The sequence below is a fragment of the Perca flavescens genome, chromosome 1, assembly GCF_004354835.1.
Source record: "Perca flavescens isolate YP-PL-M2 chromosome 1, PFLA_1.0, whole genome shotgun sequence".
In the NCBI taxonomy this organism is placed as follows: Eukaryota; Metazoa; Chordata; class Actinopteri; order Perciformes; family Percidae; genus Perca; species Perca flavescens.
The window spans coordinates 2,753,496-2,772,356 of record NC_041331.1 but is presented as its reverse complement, the minus strand read 5'-3'; the positions used below and the strand labels follow the sequence as shown (position 1 = coordinate 2,772,356).

General features: G+C 42.0%; 1 protein-coding gene across 2 annotated transcripts in view; it reads left to right on the top strand.

Annotated features, from left to right (window-relative positions):
* cdh8 (cadherin 8) overlaps nucleotides 1-18,128 on the top strand; it is a 112,829-nt gene extending 94,701 nt beyond the window's left edge. The window contains exons 7-11 of one of the 2 annotated variants that reach the window (XM_028575718.1): nucleotides 6,996-7,132; nucleotides 10,116-10,237; nucleotides 11,479-11,596; nucleotides 16,561-16,812; nucleotides 17,015-18,128. In XM_028575718.1, coding sequence (XP_028431519.1) covers nucleotides 6,996-7,132; nucleotides 10,116-10,237; nucleotides 11,479-11,596; nucleotides 16,561-16,812; nucleotides 17,015-17,508 — 1,123 coding nt within the window. In that variant the 3' untranslated portion in view covers nucleotides 17,509-18,128. Of the gene's footprint in view, nucleotides 1-6,995; nucleotides 7,133-10,115; nucleotides 10,250-11,478; nucleotides 11,597-16,560; nucleotides 16,813-17,014 lie in introns of both variants that reach the window. The other variant, XM_028575727.1, reaches the window with a different exon arrangement.
* The last annotated feature ends 733 nt before the right edge of the window (nucleotides 18,129-18,861 follow it).

The window sequence follows — 18,861 nt, the reverse complement described above, 5'->3', positions numbered from 1 at the left end:
AGTTGTAAGTGGCTAAGAGAATGCTGCATTAATCGTCTGCCAACTCCTGTAAAGCCACTGATCAGCGTGGAGGGAAAAAAATGCTCAAAGATTACACGCACAACCAGACATTTTCTTGCCAGTTTGCATTTTGTCACAACAAATTGCTTTGCCGGAACATGTGATTTTCTTTGAAGTCCAAACGCCCCCCACAAATGTTCAAGATGAGCGTGATCTATCACAAAGGTCAAGTGTTTGCTTTGTTGGGGGGATGAGATGAAACAAACTATTGTCATGGAGGGCTTTAATAGGCCGCATAACCCTCACCAAATACCGTTTGGTTTTACTGCTTTTGTATTACCCTGTAACTCTGAGCTTCAGGCTGAGAGAATGATTACAGTCTGGAAGGTTGTAATCCTTCCAGATATACTGGCTAACAGAAGGCTGTAGCCTCAATAATGCCTCTTACAAATAAGCCAATAAGCCATAAACAATAAGCCAAATAATTAGACTTTGCAGGACATACAGGGCTGCAGTTAACAATTATTAATTAAGCTGGAACCAGAAAATTGTTTGAGTTTTTGATTGAAAAAAATGACTTAAAGGATGTAACCAGTTGTCAAAAAGAGCTGGCGATTATTTTTCTGCCAATCAACTAATTGCTCAATCGACGAATGGCTGCAGCTCTAAATGCAAATACTGTCTTTTGGTCTTTATTTAGGGAAGGTAACAAAAAAACGGTGAATAAAAAACACGCAAACAGGGCTGTTACTGGAGAAAAGATGTTATTTTCCACCTTTGAAACTGATTACAAATAAGAAAGTATTTTATTAACTGTGTAACTATTTTGTAGATATTTCAATATTTGTCCAGAAAACGAATCAGCCAACACATTCACCTTGAATTACCCGCAAATTATACTTTTATCAGCCTACAATTTTCATTTCTTCCCTCCCTCTCTCCCTCTCATTCTTTAACTTTCTGTTTCAACGACTGGTAAGAGAAAGTGCTCCCAAAAATAATGAAAGGTGTAGTTAGTGAAGGTGGGTCTGTAGTGGTGAAGTGGCAGCAGTAATAGCAGACTGAGCGTGGACTTTCTCTCCTGAACCGCCGCCGAACAATCTCTCAATCGACCCCTCTGATTAGAATCCCTCTCCACCGCCCCCCACCCCCCCACCCCTTGCAGCGGGACCAGACTGAACCAGTCTGAGTCGAGAGCACTCGGGGCGAGTGCTCTGGTGGGCTGCCATGTCCTCTGCACTCAGGAGACAAACAAGCCCTTAGCTGTACTTAATGCATCCAACCAACAACATTTCAGGTGCACTCCGTGAAATCCTCCCTCAGTATTACTTCTATCTGGAGCCAGCGCTCTGTCGTTTTCTACCTGACTGATCACAAATAAAACGCAATGTGTCATCTGGCAGTCACCATGGCTGTCTGACACAAACTGCAAAGTATTGATACTGTCACAAGCATTGCCACAAATCTGCACTGGATTTTAAACGCATTCTTTGTTATTTTTTCCCTTTCTTCTTTTTTTTCTTCTTTTATGGTTAAGGGCAATTGTAATGGAATTCTGTAAAGCTCATTTCTTACTGCAGACTTCCTTATGTTGTTTTAGCACAGCTGACAGCTAACACGCTGCATATGGTAATACAAGCAGTCATGTAAAGGGGATGGAAATTTGATATCAGGAAGGTACATTACGCAGGACTTGATATTTTGCTATTCATGATTTACTTTGAACGCTCAAGGAAAATCACATTCTTGGTAAAAAAAAGAAAAAAAAGAAAGGCCAACCTGAATACAATGTAGTGTTGAAACACAAGTGGTCAGCATTCAGGGGACGGCGAAATGAGTTCTACTTGGTCCTAGTGGAATTACTGACCTGATAACAAGCAGGCACGTCACAGAGGCATTTTGTTCTCTGCAGGAAAAAACTAAAATGAAACATTTGTTCTGGATCTGTTCATCTCTTCTCCCTCCAACTTGTACAGGCACTTGCAGTCACAAGCTCACACTCTTAACGGGGATAAAACCAGTGGTCTAGTCCAGTTTTTTGTAGTGAGTATGCTGTCATTTTTCCCCTCCCAGCATTAGACTCGCCCGTCCCAGAGAGGCGCGTCCCAGAGCGACAACCCCGTAGGTTTTTTGTAACGTTACCACGTAAAGCATCAGCCTCATCTGGCTCATTTTCTGTAGTTTCTGTAGGCTAACGTTAACGTTAACGTCTGCTGCAGCGTCACTCGTAGCGGGAGTATACAGTAGCTTCAGGGGCGGGCTTACCAAAACTTTGAAAGAGTGTTGTTTAAATTTCCTTTCGTTTCATATAGCTACTTTAGTCTTTCACATTAGTTTATTCCAAATTTGCGCAGAGAATAACCGCCAAGCAACTATGTTGTTGTTCCTAGGCGACTCGCACCACAGACGTGTGAATTCGGGTGAATTTATGAACTAAGTGTGAAAGTTCTCTCACAAAACAATCATCGTTACATAACTTGTTGTCATTCAGGCTGGTTATCGGCAAATGATTTTCAAAATTGATTCAATTCCGATTTAAAATGAATTAAGTTTGGAACATTTAAAGTTACAATACCAATTTTGCTTGTATATAAAAAAAGACTCTCAGAGGGGGCGGCCTGAGAGTGGAAAACTGGAATATTTGTAGAATAAAGGTTGGGATATTACAGGGAAAATAAACTCAGAATATATTTAATTCTTTTTTTTTTTTAAGTTGGTAAAGCTGGTAGGGTGCGCGCCCCATGTAGGCTCAGTCTTTGCCAGCGGCCCGGGTTCGAATCCGACCCGAGGCCCTTTGCTTCATGTCATCCCCCCTCTCCCTCTTCGGAATCGCTTTGTACTGTAACTGACATTACCGAGTCCATTTCCTGACTATATTACTTTTTACTACTTATGCTACTGTGACACAATATTACACATTTATCATATGACTTTATTGTTTAAAAAAATAGTTCCACGCTGGTACTCCATGCAGTAATAGTCCAGTGATGCTGTGTGTCGTTCAGCTCAGTCAACACAATGTCTTGGAGGTTATTGTGAGCAACCCTAAAGGCTGTTTTAGGCTTCTGCGTCAACTCCACGCCATAGCTACGCCTTCGCTCCTATGGCATCGTGACCCTTTTGCATCGCGGTGCATTTCACCGCCATAACGCTAGGGGGTGATAAGCCTGAGGTTATTTGCGAGGTGTCTGCCAGCCAGTTTATGTTATGTTAGCAAGTTATGTTAGCAAGCTAACTAGCACAGCTGCCCACATAGTACTGCTTGCTGGCGAAGTGCTAATTCCAAAAGGTTACTGACATATAGACACTTTACAAACGGATAACCCCGTCATTGTAACCAAAATATGCCTTAAGTTTATTTGCCAAGCTGATGTCAGTGAACTAGCATGTTGCTAACCCCCAACAGTAGGCTGCTTGAAACAGCGACTATCAACACACAGGACCAGTTGACCAATCACAGTCCTTGCGATCTGCGTCGCCTCGACGCAAAGTTACACATTTTTGGAGGTGCACGTCAAGCTACGGCGGAGGGCTCGGAGGGGGGGTTCACGGCGACGCGGAGGGGTCTGCGGGAGTACGCCGTCGATTCGACGCAGAAGCATGAATCAGCCTTAACCCTTTATACTTCATCTCTCCTGTCCCAGTGTGTCTTTTAGTTTAACAGTTCAACACACATCCTGCCATCTTATCAGGCACATCCGCACCAACCTATACAAATGTTACAATTTAGGAACGGTGTTTTGTTCAATGAGAAAAATGCGGAGTTTTTTTGTGATTGTTGCGGGCAAAAGTCCTTGATTATGAAACTCGTTTTCTTAAAAAATGCAATGGAATTATGCGGGATATTTATGCAATTTTATGCGATGAAATTGCGGGAACTTGCAAAAATTGCGGAAATTTGTAAAAACTGCGGTTTGGTTCTAAAAAAGAAAAAAAGTGATTCCCCCAACACTTTGCTTTTTGATGATGTTCACGTCGGGTAATTACGTCACTTCATAATGTTCCCATGGCAACAGGGGAAATGGCTGCTCTTGTGTGAAGTAAACATTTTGTTAGAAATATGTGACTTTTTTGCAACGAAAATGAGGGGATTATGAAATCATGCAAGCCCCGCATATTTTGCGCGGAAATCGGCAATTCATGCGGCAAAAGTGCGTCATATTTGAAAAAATGCGGCCCCCGCATAAATATGCAGACTTTGGCTGATTATGCATTGAATTATGCGATCGCATAATCGCGTTTTTCTGGAGGGACTGATTGCATTTAAGATAAAAGACTATGTCACACTAATAAATGTTTGTGATGCTTTGTGTTACTGCATGTAGCACAACTGCAGTTAAACTGTTATTGCTAAAAGCTTGTACACTTGCTCTCCAATGGTTCAATGGTACATCTTTCCTAGAGAAAATCCTTTGACACACATTATGTGATGGAAAAGGAAAACCACTGGGTAGTTAACATGAGCAATGATAGCCACCGGCACTAAAGAGGCTAAAGGATTACCACCCACAGAAACGCAAGCAGAGAAGATGTCCTGGACACACTGTTTGATTGACAGGTGATGCAGTGCGGAGACGGCGCATCAATGCACCAAAGGACCATAAATGAGCGAAAAAAAATGAATAATGATCTCACTGATTACAGCTTATGGTTATTTTTTTTATGCATGGAACTGCTTCTGTCACACATAATGCATTTTGATTAGCCTATTATGTTATGTTAAGCCTATTGTTTCGTATAGAGGTTGAATATATTTTGATGTCTGAAATAAAAAGGCTTTATTTCTTTCTGATATTTGGCACAAAGGACTTCTCCGCCATGTTTAACTGTTAGACTGAGGTCAGCCCCTTTAAAGGCCTGTGAAAAGTAAAGCAAAGCTGCAACGAGACGGCGCGCACACACCCGAGACGTGTGCGCACACATTTGCACAGATCCTCGCATCACTCTCAGGAAAACCACGCACGTATAACGCTGGATATCATTTTTTTATTTGCTTTTAATTCTTTTCACATCACGTTGTCAGTTTGAGTGACAGGTGGCAGAACATTTCAGGGTCTGTCTCCCCGCGCTTCCACGTGAGGCTGTCAGAGTCTGACTGGGATCCACTCATTCTGCAGGAGAGAGGCTGCTCCCAGGTGGTTTGCTGCTGTCTGCCTGTCTTGAAAGTGCGCTGCGTCTGCAGGGCAAAAGAGAGAAAGAAAAGGGTGGGGGGGGAGGGGGGTCCTCATGGACCTCTCCCAGCCTGGCGTCTAGAGGATTTTACACCATTTCATCTCAAAAATGGAAATGTCACGGCTCGGTACATCTCCCCAACAATTGGAAAACTGGGCCAGTGGTTTATTTATTTCATTTCCCATCATTCTTGTATGAGCAGCAACCCTCCTTCATATAAATTGTTGTTATTGTGACTTTGTCTTTGGCTTTCTCTGGTGCTCTCTCGTTTTTCCCCTTCCATCCCTCTGTATCCCTCCCTTCCTTCCTCCCTCTCTCTCTTCTTTCTCTCATAGAGACACTGTAGGGTTCCTGCCAACAGGTCTGCACTGATAGGGATGAGCAGTTCCACTGTTATAAGACCCAGGGTTGGGAAGGAAGGGAGACAGTGTGTCTGTGTGGGGAAGGGGTCTGCAAAGATATGGATGGGGTGGGGGGGGGGGGGGGGTTGGATTAGGAAGAGCTAGAGACCCAGCTGGGTGAAAAATAAAATAAAAATTAAAAACTTCTGACTGTTGAGTGAGTAAGAGGGGGATGAGATTGTGAGAGAGAGACAGAGAGAGAGAGAAAGCAACAGAGACAGTTTGTCCTGGAGGGATGGAAACACTTGTGCGGTACTCGGTGTATTTAGCTCACGTGAATCACCGCGGCGGCCCAGTGTTTTAGGTGAGTAGGATGTTTATGACAGTCACGCATAATGGCAAATGAAACGTGTGAAACCAAAGATGACCCATAATGACAGATTCTTTTTTTGGTCCGTTTTGTGTGGGCTTGTCCCAAGAATTGGCGCTGTGCGAGTAGCAACATGAAAGAGCGATTTCACAGCTTCAAGTGGCGACGGAAAAATTCTCTTTTATGTGCATTCCAATTTCATACTCGCTGCTGGAGTTTTGGGGTTTTTATTTTAAGTCTTGCCACTGTATTCTTAACACTTTCTCACAAAACGTCAGTGTGTCCCGGGAAGGGTCACAGAGAAAACAGAATCAGGATAAGGAACGCTTCACCAATGTCTCTTGATTAATGTTCAAAGTGTGCGGCTTTGTTGACTGGGACCAAAAAGTGTCTGGTGGCTTGAAAAGCAAACACAATCATTTAACTAAAGGTCAGACAAGGTCCAACAAAACAGGCCGGTCATTGGTTCATCTTCATTAGATCCATAACACCCCCCCCCCACACACACACACACACATCCCCCCCATTGTGTGACACAATGCTGTCCTAACTCATTAATGCAAAGCCTTTGGGGGCCATTGAGTGTTGAGAGAGGGTTAACAACACACAAACAGGGTTATTAACACCCCATCTCTTACCCTGACATATCACATGCTAACGGTCTTTTTTTGCAGGAGGGAGGTGTCGCTGTGATTGTGGGGGAGGGCTTCTTGAAACCTTATCAGGCTTTAATGCCACCTGCTGCTCATGTGAAGGCTGCAATAATTCCTTAGATAACTATTGATTTCCAACTGTTTTTTGCCGTGCTTTCATCTACAAATATCTTTTGATGGATAGCAACGTTAGCCACAACACCCAACTGGGTTGCAAACGATGCTGCAGTGGTGGGTCGCTAAAGAGTTTTGGCTCAAATTTCTGATGATGGAGGCGCCTGGGGTAGCTCACCTGGTTTACAGAGGCTCAGTCCTCGCTGCAGCAGCAGCAGGCTCAAATCTTCATTGCTGTTATTCCCCCTCTCTCTCCCCTTTTATGTCTAAGCTGTCCTATAAAATACCAAAATGCTAAAATGATCTTAAAAAAAAGTATGTTCTGATGATTGATTGTCTTTGCAGGTACTTCATCGATCGGCACACGGACCTGGAGAGGCAGTTCAACATCAACGTGGACGATGGGAAGATCACACTGGCCAAACCGCTGGACCGGGAGACGGACATGTGGCACAACATCACAGTAACGGCCACAGAAGTCAGTAAGTAACCTCTCCTGACTGTGCTCTGGCCCCCTGATGTGAACACTGTTCCTAGTGAATTGTAATGTCCTATTTTGAAAATCAACATACCATTAGGCATTCATTGGCACGCAGGGTTTAAAAACTGAGACCTGCAGGGAGACACGTACCATATCTCCTCCTGAGCCACTACTTGGGTTGTTTCCGTCAAAGGAATCACTGACCTGCTACACACAATCCTCTGTTCAACAGTATAGCGCTTTGTAAACCAACGTTTTTAATCGCTCCGAGAGTATGGCACAAACAATTAGCATTTGAATCCACAGAGGCATTAAATACGTTAATTTGCTGAGTTTTGATTGAATTAAACAGCTCAGTAGTCAATTTGTGGAAGTGCAAGAACATTAAGACGTATCAAATAAACAGTTTTAAAGACATGCTCCAGAGTGGATTGCTCCAACGCCAGCATCCATTACAGATTAAAGAACATCTGCGAACCGCAAAACTCACTGACTGCGTAGAAAATCTTGCCGGCAGAGCTACAAACAGCTCAAACCAGATGTAAGGCTTTATTTGCATACAGATTGTTTCAGGGGGGCTGTATGTTGTGATAAAGCTTAATGTAGCCCTTAAAGCTATTGGAACAGAAATGTACACAGCTTGTAACTTTTTGTCCCTGTCCTCTTCCACTCTATCTCCCTCTCCTTCTCTCTCTGTCTCATCCTCTATCTGTTCCTTTCTTTTCTTAATCAAAGGAAACACACATTAATTGTCAGAATAAATGAAAGCCCAAACGCTGTCATAATGTTTTGGCCATGCGGCACAGACGAATCCCACCATTGTAGCAGCCCGTTGGAGGAACTGAATATGTCTCATTTGATAAGCCGGTTGCCTTGTCATTCCTCGCACCCATACATTTAAAGTGTGTTTTCATGCCTCTTGGCAAAGTAACTGTGGCTCGAGATAGTGGCATCTCTGAGACCACCTAATGGGAATTTGCCAAAATAAATACGGCAGTTTTGCTATTCTTCACGGATGGGAGGGAAGCCGGTGTCTTCTCTGGCGTGAAGAGGAATAGATGTGTTCCCAGTTCTATCCCGATGCCATTTGCCACCCAAACGGAGGCGCGTTCTGCCGCCTCGCACCAGTTGACATCTGACTAATCAGACTCTATTCCCTGTCTGCTGCCGGGGAAAGTCACTTTTGTGGTGCTGGGGAGGGGGCTTTCTGTCTCCCTCTCTCTCTGCCCTAATCCATCTATCACTGTCTATCAAACTGTCAATTTCCACTCTCCTCACTGCTTACCTCTTTTTCAACTCATCTCCTAGCCTGTCTGGTGGCCTTGGTTTTCTGGGGCATCCTGTCCACTGCTCACTGTTAAGGTTCTATTTAAAATAAACCAGAATAAAGATTTAAGATGTATTTATTTTATTAGGGCAATGCACATATAATCATCATTTCTGTCTATAGCCAGATGGCACATTTTCAACAGTAAAAATAATAAAGACAAAAACACAAACATTTGTCTGGAAAAGTAGCAGTAAAAGTGATATATTTTAAAGAAGAAATACCACAATTCCTCTTGTAAATGAAAAAATGAATTCAAACGCATTTCATTACACAGGATTCAAGACTTTGCTGCTACAGCTCCATGTGGTCTGGTACCGGGGGGTTACTGCTAACATTAGCTACTTTGACTTTCTTGCTTTTGACTTTGAGTACAGTTGCTGACCGTATGTGTGCTTGTGCTCCTGCTACACTACATTTGCACATGAATGGCAGTAGCTCAGTCAGTAGGGAGTTGCGTTGGGAACTGGAGGGTTGTGGCTTCAAGTCCCCATATGGACCAATGTATGGTGGAGGACTGGTAGCTGGAGAGGTGCCAGTTCACCTCCTGGGCACTGCCAAGGTACTCTTGAGCAAGCCACCGAACCCCCAACTGCTGGGGGTACCTTTCCATGGGCAGCCCCCTCCCTTGGGACTTGCGGGATTAATAAAGTATACATTATTATTATTATTATTATTATTAAAACATATTTTTTAAGGAGGATCTTGGGAAATGAAGGCAAATTGAAGTTGCCATTATGTTGTAATTACAGTGGCTGCTGTTCAGCCTCACTTTAAAACCAGTTTTAAACCAAACAGTTGACACTCTCAAGATTAATTTGATTTAAAATCCCATTTGATAAAAGGAAAATAAAACCCTTAAGAGTCTCTATTTGCAATTGACTACCATGAGAGACAACCTCACTGCTAGGGAGATCTCAGGTGTTTGTCTAAGCATCAAGTCAATGCACTTTCCACTCATTCTTCTTATAATGTGACAGCAGGGGCATGCATCACGAAACCAAATTAATAAATCAATCAATAGAAGAGAAAATAAAAACACACCAGTGTCATTGGCCACAGTGACACAGCCCTCTTGGGGCAACATTAATACATAATTGCTTTAAAAGTTGGCATTTGCTACTAATTAATAAATACAACCGTTCGCAGGGACTCTCGAAAGGGACTGTCAATTACCAGTGATGAATAATTCCAATCAAAATCTAATCTAATTAAACTGCCTTTTATTGTCTTTTTTCGACTTTAGTTACCAATGACTCATTAATATGCATGACTTTAACCCTCATGTTTTAAACATTGCAGTGTACAGGGGATTTTCAAAAGCACTTTGAATGGGATTTTTTGTCTTCTTTTTTTCTGTTGCCTCGAATCCTGCTTTGCATCGCTTATTCCGGCTGAAATGTAGATTGATGTGGCTTATCATCTGTCCTCCCATCAGCTCAGGAAATGAAGGGTGAAATAAAGATGGAAAATAAAGGAAATTAAAACTAGGTCACAGAATTTACCTGGGATTTCACACGTAACAGTTTTTTTTTCTTCCAGTTTTATATTTTGCTCATTGTCTTTTCTTATTTATCTCCTCTTGTCTCTCCCCTTTTCTATCTATCTATCTATCTATCTATCTATCTATCTATCTTTATTTCACACTGTATATTAGGAAACCACAGTCAGATATCGAGGGCGATTGTGGCCATCAGAGTAATGGACATTAATGACAACGCCCCGGAGTTTGCCACCGAATACGAGGCCTTTCTGTGTGAAAATGGAAAACCTGGACAGGTAAGGAAAGAAGTGGCTCATTCATGAAACCAGTTATCTGTCTTTCTTTCTCTCTAGCTTTCTTTCTTTCTGTCTCTCACTCCTCCCCTGTAATTATTGGCCACAGTGAATTATAGCCTATTTATTTCACTGGGAAACTACAGAGGTGGGAGTGCAGTGCTTTTTTCTCCCCCCCGCAACAGTCCTCTCCCTTGACACAGTGTGCATGGAGCAGAGGGGAAATGAGAGCAGTCAGGATTGATCAGAGTGGATCATAATTCAAGACTGTCTTTCATGTCCTCCTCCAGATGGCACAATGCTTCCTCCAGCCAAAAAAAAATCTGGACAAGTACTTAGCATTCTCCTTCTCATCAATCGACCTCATTCAGGGGACCTGTGTATGTACAATGGGGAGCTTTATTGAAAGGAGAGGGGGGGGGGAAAAAAAAAGGCAAACCGTCCTGCGGGGCCTGAATTCTAATTTCCAATCAATCATAAAGACATACAGCCCGATAAGACCTATAATGACAGATTAACAGATAGAGCCTGAACGTGTGCCAGACTAGACAGGACCTCATTGATAATAATAATAATAATAATAATAATAATAATAATCTCAAACTCCAGGAATGAATAGAGCATGTATTTCATCATGTGTGATCCAGCCAGTATTACACTGAGGCAATCTGCGGTGGAAAAATGTCATAATGAATAGGCTACCTTCTTCTAATGCACGTGCCAAACTCAATCCGGCCCCTCGCAAATTTTGACCCATTGCCTAGATGTGCGGCAAACCAAAAAAACGGGAAACTGTTTTTCAAACTGTAATTACGCGACACTCAAAGCAAAATTTGGAAGATTTGCCGACTTTGAGACTCAAAAGTTCCCAAACAACCATTGAGTTTATATATTTGAACCTGTGAAAGGTTGTTGTGAGTCGGCTGGCCTACTTTCAAAAATGCAATCAAAAAGATTGTTTTGCTTGACGTGCTAAACTCTATGATGGCTAAGGAACTTTCTTGCTGACTTTTTTAGGGCTTTATGTTGACCAAACTTTATGTGTGGAAGCTATATGAGACGGTCAAAGATATTTGACTTTTTCCGAATAAATAAAAGTCAATAATCTACAGTATACATGTCTGGCCCTTGATGTGATTCCTTTTTTCCAGTGTGGCCCATATTGAAATTGCATTTGACAACACTGCTCTAATGACTTTGAGCCCTCCTCTGTACATCTTTGTGTCTCTCTGTTTTCAACACAGGTGATCCAGACTGTCAGCGCGGTGGACAAAGACGACCCAATCCAGGGCCACTACTTTGACTACCGTCTAGTCCCAGAGATGCTCAACAACCCTAATTTCACCATCAAAAACAACCAAGGTGAGTAAAAAAAAAAGAAAATCACAACAAAGTAAGTCTTTTCCTGGCAGAATGGCCGAGGGTTCTTTACATTTCTCCAATATCTTTCCAGTCTAATCTCTGAACCGTGGCGCGTTAGCCGTACTCGAGATGAAATCTGGTGAAGCAGTGTAGCTCACAATTAGCAGATGTGAAATTGTCTGGACACCAGCTTCTTTTTACTCACGAGTGCGTTTTGAGGGAAGCTAAATGAATGAGATCCAAATGGCTTTTCCTGGTAGTCTTGCAGCTCAATGTAGGATGACTTCCGATGAGCTGTTGCAGCAGATGGTGCTACATTTATTTGCTAAATACTCTGATTGGTTTATTTACCGTTTTTTCTCTTTCTTAATCTCGTTGCTCTTCTCCTGCCTCTCCTCCATAACGGGCTCTGAACAGGCTGCATTCATGATGACATTGTGTAATGTTTTCAGCTCGGGGCGAATCATCTTCATATGGTACTAGCCTTCTGTTTCAACGCAGAGGCTGCAGGCTAACTTACTGCAACCACACTCTGACGGAGGAAAGAGGCCATAAAAATCAGGTCATCAAATAGAGTCTGCATTTTTTTAAAGAATGGTAAAACCTTTTACTTCTGAAACATTATCAGGCAGGAACATGAGATGCCAGTGTAATAATGGCAGGCAACTCAGAAATACCCTTGGCTAAGTACATATGTACCTCTTTTGACACATTGAGCAATAACTAAAAGAACAAAAATCATATTTTTCCTGTCACAAATAGCCCTGTCAGAAAATGAAGGTCTGTTTAACAGGCAGAGACTTGCTGCAAAACACTCAGTCTTAACTGCGGATCAACCTAAACCTGTATAAAAATGCAGGTTCCTGAACCCTGCCCTTTTGGTAAGAAGAGATTTAATAGTTTCTTTAGATGATGTAATGGATAAAAACCCCACTAGAAATGTTTCACCACTATAACAACAAAAAGATTCTGCATTTTTTTTTTCCTCACTTGCCTGAAACCACAGCAGATATATGTTGAGATTGAGCTCTCTATATATTACGTACATACTGCACCAACCACTTGTCTATAGTATTGTTAATCCCAAACCCACCGCACCATATCCCCCAGCACTTCAGTGACTATTTCTATCTGAATCGGCAGCTGTGGGAGACACTTGAGTGAAGAGCGTCGGGCTCCTGTGAGCTCCTGTGTGCTGCCTTTGTTTGAGATGATGAGTCTAATTGTAGGGATTGCACAGTAAAGGGGTTAGGAGCTGCCCACTCTGAGCAACATGGCTAAGGTTCTGACCAGCTGTATACAAGATATCAAGCACTCTGACAACTGTGTTCAGCAGGCGGAGTTTCAACATCCCATTATCAGTAATTGAGACAACATACATTTACCTTTCTGCCAAGAATGAAATTCTGCCGATAGAAACTCTTTTCAGACGCTTTCAAATTGTGTTAAGATATTGCATCTTTTTCTTACAAATGTGAAGGTAAATGTGTTAGCAGCAAAATTCAGCCTTGATCAATTCAATTCAATCAGGGGTTTAGCAGATACAGCCTAACTTGGTCGGTTATGAACAGTACCTTGTGGTGGCTAATGTTAGCAAACTAGATCACGTTAAAACTAACAGTATGAGTCAGTTCAGTGACGTTATGACTCCTCTCTACAGATGCTAATCTCTTAATTTTTTTGTGTTATCCAATAATCATTACTTGTGGCCACAGTGGCTGCTGTTTAGTAAAAGTTGCATAGACTCATTGAAGTCCAACTGAAAAAAAATGGTGTCATGTTTTTCAGTTAGAGCGTGATTTGTACCCAAAAAGGGGAAATTAATCTTTAGCATTTCTTGGTTTCATGACTGAAATGCAGACTGTAAACCAAATTGCTGTTGGAAAACAAAATATGTCTATGTAGACGGAGAATCATTTTTCCATAAAGCTGTTCAAATCATTGCATTTTTAACTTACTAGTGCAGTGCCTGTTCAAAACCGATTGCTCGGCCTTCTGTGTTGCTGTTTGTAGCTTTCTCCAGAACCATAGTACTTGAAAATAACTTGAATGTTTCATTCATATTTATTCATATTTAACGCTGTCCAAACTGCTCCAAATCCCAAATGCCATGTTCATTGTTTACACAGCAATACCTCGCCAAGGGTGAAGTAGATTGGATGAACGGTTCTCGAGATATTTAAAGACAACGGACACACACACACACACACACACACACACACACACACACACACACACACACACACACACACACACACACACACACACACACACACACACACACACACACACACACACACACACACATCCTTGCTTTATATTTAGATTACAGTGGGATTAGGCAGTATGCGTCATTGTTTAATTATAGGTTGACAGTTACACTAACTAATAGCCAGTTGTGACAAAACACAAAAAGCCCAAACCAGCTGTGGCTTTGTGGCTGTCTCCTTCTCCTCCTACAATCATGGAGACGTGTCTTGTGTTGCACATCGGCTTGCTGAACCAGCTACCAGAGAAACATCCACCAAGGGAAAAGTGCTTGCTAATGATTGCTGATTTGTAGGCAAATTAGCTAGTCAGCTAAAGCACACTGAACAGCGTAAAAGTCTACCTGCAAAATGTCAGCGGCCATCAGTTTAGATGTTAATTGTTGCAGTCATTTTTCTTTAATACCACTGCCAACACAACAATGTCCTTAGCTTGTAATCTACATTTCCTATTGCAGGTTTGCTATTATTATGTACTGTAGGTGCCCATGCTGGACCAGTTGTCAATCACCCTGCTCATCCACAAAGAGGCTTGGAGGCTAAAGGAGCATTTCTGGTGTAGCTCTGAAAACATTTTTTCCCCTTTAGCAATACAGTAAAACAAAACTTGCCTTTAGCAATACAGTAAAACAATGTAACAATTCAAAACTATTTTTGACAGTGATTTTTGAATTCTAAAAATAATACATTTTATGATTTCAGTTGGACTTCAAGTAAGTATATAATTATAATGAATTAAGTATAAGTACATGCAGGTTGAATGTATTATGATTAGGTAATTAGGGACCAATTATTTCATCTCTGTGTTGCATACACATGCAATACTGCATCATTTGCATATAAAATCACATATGCACAATAACATACAAACGGTATGTAGTGTGAAAACAAATCATACACACTTTGCATCCACCGGTAGGTCTAACATTGGCTCTTGTGCTTCTTTCAATCCTTTGGTATTATGATACTATAAAAGCATTCAAGTCCTACTTATTCAAAACATTCTCACACCCAACTAATCACATACTGGCGCTAGGTCAGTGGCTCTCAGCGTCAGATAGGGACACATAAGGCACCCTTAAGCGTCTGAATGGGCCGACCCGGGCTAAGCAGCTGTCGTAGTATTACGAGCGACGGTAGGGAGTATTACGAAAGACCGGAACTCCACACAAGGATGTTGGTTGGGTTGGTGGATGGGTCAAACAACAGAGAACTTTCAGCCAGGAAACCTGGGTTTGTGCACCGTTCTTGTCCCATGTGTCACTTAAACGTACATCTTTTAACCTCACCCACATTCTTCTCCTAAACCCTAACTAAACGGTTTTACCTTACACGTTGAAAAATGACACCAAAGGGGCACCCAGAGCGTTAAAAAGTGACGCCAAGGGGTCCGGACCAAGCGTCGGTACTTGACGAATTGGGAGTGAGAATGTGTTGAATGATTTGGCATGCTGAATGTGTTGCGCGTACTGAGAGGCACACATAATCTGAAGAGACTTCAGAAGTGCAAAAAGTTTTTTAGTGTCACTTTTGCTGTCACTGCTGTCATTTGGACCCTCCCACATATTAAGTTATTTATGGCTAAAACTTCATTCAAATGAGCTTAAGCTTTTGTTATGGTGATGATTAATATTACAATGTACACCGTCTCTTTCATCAAATTCCATCAGTCGCTGCATGAACCACTTTTAATGTGCCCTGATATATGTAAAGATAATAAAAACAGCATTCTTGTAACTCCAGTGAGTTCAATCACTTTAAAGGTTATCTTCACAACTGCCGTTCTCTTTGAGTAGCAGGCTGATTATGTTGATGGGCTGACGGCAGGACATGTTTAGTTCTATTTTTAACATCAATACTTGCCAAGAAAATGACCTGTATACGAGGACAAGCCCTGATGGTTTACTTCAGTATAGTAGATACTTGCATACTATATATGCTGCTGAATGATCCAAATGAAATAGGACATGTTGGTGCTCACAAAGCAGAGTGTACCACTTTGTGACAGCACTCATAAGAAAATAAATCTGAGCATATGTTCACATCAATTACAGATTGTGCAAAGCAAATAATTCTATCATGAGGCATTCCAGCTTTTGATTAAGTTGGCTCAGTCAACGCCGATGTTTCAACGTGGCCCGTCTCTCGTATAGCGTATATATCAGCAGATCTATTTTCCCCTCCCTCTTAAGTGCACCCTCAAGCAGAGAGGCAAAGGTTAGACTATGAGAAATCTTGTACGTTTTCCATAAGATCAGCAGGAGTAGATTCTTATGGGAATGCGAGTATTTGATAATGTGGGCAGGGTAAGGAGAGCCAGCTAATGAGCAGACAGCTTCACAGAAGTGTCATCAAAGAGCAGCTGGCACCTTTCTGGGTCGACATGTGCCATCTTCTAAGTTGGTGTCGCTTGCCGTGGTCCCTTCATTTCCTCAGCTTTCAAAGGGGGACAGAAAACTCGAGCTCGCCTTCCTTCAGAATTCCCAAATTGGACTGTCGAGAAAAAGGAAGGTGGCTGAAATGCATCTACGGCATTGGAATGTGAGAGTGCTAGAAAGCCCGGTGACGATTGATGTGAAATTAGTTTACCCTCACGCTGCACTAATCTTCACACAATTTAATAATAGAAATTCAGTCTGTTGCTACCATGAATAATAATGTTTTTTTTTTTTCTCTGGCTTTACCTTTCTCTGACAGACAATTCAATCAGTGTTCTGGCCAAGCATGATACCTTCCGGCGACAGAAACAGGAGATGTACTTCCTGCCAATCATTGTGACGGACAATGGGAATCCACCGATGAGCAGCACCAACACCTTGACCATCCGGGTCTGTGGGTGCAGTAAAGACGGCATTGTCCAGTCCTGTAACGTGGAGGCCTACGTCTTACCTATTGGCCTTAGTATGGGAGCTCTCATTGCCATCCTGGCCTGCATTATACTGCTGTTAGGTGAGGTGTTTCTTTTTTACAGTGTCACATTATTACCCATTATATGTTACCCATTATTACCATTTACAGTTTTAAAAGATGTAGATGAAAACCTTCAGAATCCTTGATAAATGATCTGTTTGTACTAACAGAAAATCCACTCAAAGCTTGACCTAGACTTCTTCTTTCTTTCTTCCTTTCTTTCCACCTGTCTTTCTGACAGTAATAGTAGTACTATTTGTGACCCTGAGGAGACACAAGAATGAGCCTCTGATTATAAAGGATGACGAAGATGTGAGGGAGAATATTATCCGTTATGATGACGAAGGAGGCGGCGAGGAGGACACGGAGGCCTTTGACATCGCGACTCTGCAGAACCCGGACGGCATCAATGGTTACCTGCCGCGCAAGGACATCAAGCCCGACCTGCAGTTTATGCCCCGAGCGGGACAGCACTCTGGCCCAAACGGCGTGGACGTGGACGAGTTCATCAACGTACGGCTCCATGAGGCAGACAATGATCCCACAGCGCCGCCTTACGACTCTATCCAGATCTATGGATACGAGGGAAGGGGATCCATCGCCGGTTCCCTCAGCTCATTGGAGACGGCGTCGTCAGACTCGGACCAGAACTATGACTATCTCAGAGAGTGGGGCCCGCGCTTCAGAAGACTTGGGGAGCTCTACTCTGTGGGCGAGAGCGACCGCGAGACCTGACCTTTGGTCTGTTAGAAAAAAAAAGACCTTTTCCGATTTCTTTCCTGTCCACATACTTGTGTATTAAACGCTAGGGGGTTCGCTGGCTTTTAGAAACAGGTGTTTAAAAAAAAAAGAAAAAAAATACAGTTAATAACAAGGGAGGCCACCTTTTTGTATTCTTCTTAGAGTGAGGTATAGCAGTCGTCATCCACTAAGTCAAGCGCATTGTAATTGTTGAGCCAAACAATGTCTTTATTAGGAGATCTATGATTCTTGTGGAGTGTAACTTAGATTCCGTTGTGGAGTGTCTAACAGTATTTTGGGTGTTAGTGATTTGCTATGACTGCCAGTAGCAGAAAAACCCTGGGACTGCTGGTAGTTGCCCGATGAAAGGAAATCACGGATGTCGTTGGGTTCCCTGAAGCTTCAGCAGACACTCCATGCTCCATGGACAACAAGCTGGACCTCAGAAGCTGCAGAGAGACTCTTATTTCATGTCTGCCGAAGCCACCCAGCTGGCCGGTGATCTGAAACAAAATGACAATGAAAAAGCAATATATGGTCTACATTAAAATGATGAATGTATGTATGATTTGAAAAAAAAAAAAAAGCATAAGATAAACCAGTATTGGCTTTAAGATGAATTTGTTATTATTTGATATGTTCTCTGGTGGCCACATTTATAAACTATCTAAAGCCCGGAAAGGCTTGCTTTATACAACTCTTTGTATTTACACGCTACAGGTGTGAGTCGCAAGTGTTACTAGCCTATAAAAGACTGAAGTGGAGACAAAAAAGAGAAATGTAGAAACTCTGAGGCCTTCTTTTTACAGAAGCAACATTAAATACAATTGTAATCTACTGTTTTTTGACAAGAGATGTGTTGATTCTTCTTTCTTGTTCTATGAGTTTTTGTATTTCTGTTCTCTTAAATCACTTTTTCCTGTGCTGACAATTTATAGTGAGTGTGTTTAGATTATTTCACATTCAGCTGTTTTGTTTCCAACAACTTGAATACTATTTCATAACAGCCAAACCATATCATGAATTTATTGCAGTTGATAATATAGATTAGATGTAAGCAAGCAAACACAAGCTCTAAGTTACTGTAACAACACAGATGATCAAATTAATTGGGACTGCAGGAATGGGACCTTTCTGACACATGCTAATTCTCTGTAACATATATCTCATAACATATTCTGAGGTACAGCCAGTGAGCGTCTGAGCACAATAGTCCAATTGATACCTGAGTATGTGACTATCTCCAAACATTAAATCTCATTTAGGAAACGCAGGTTGCAATTAGCCCAAGAAAAATGAAGACACAAATCTAGACCATGTGCATATTGTGCTTACACTGTATGATAT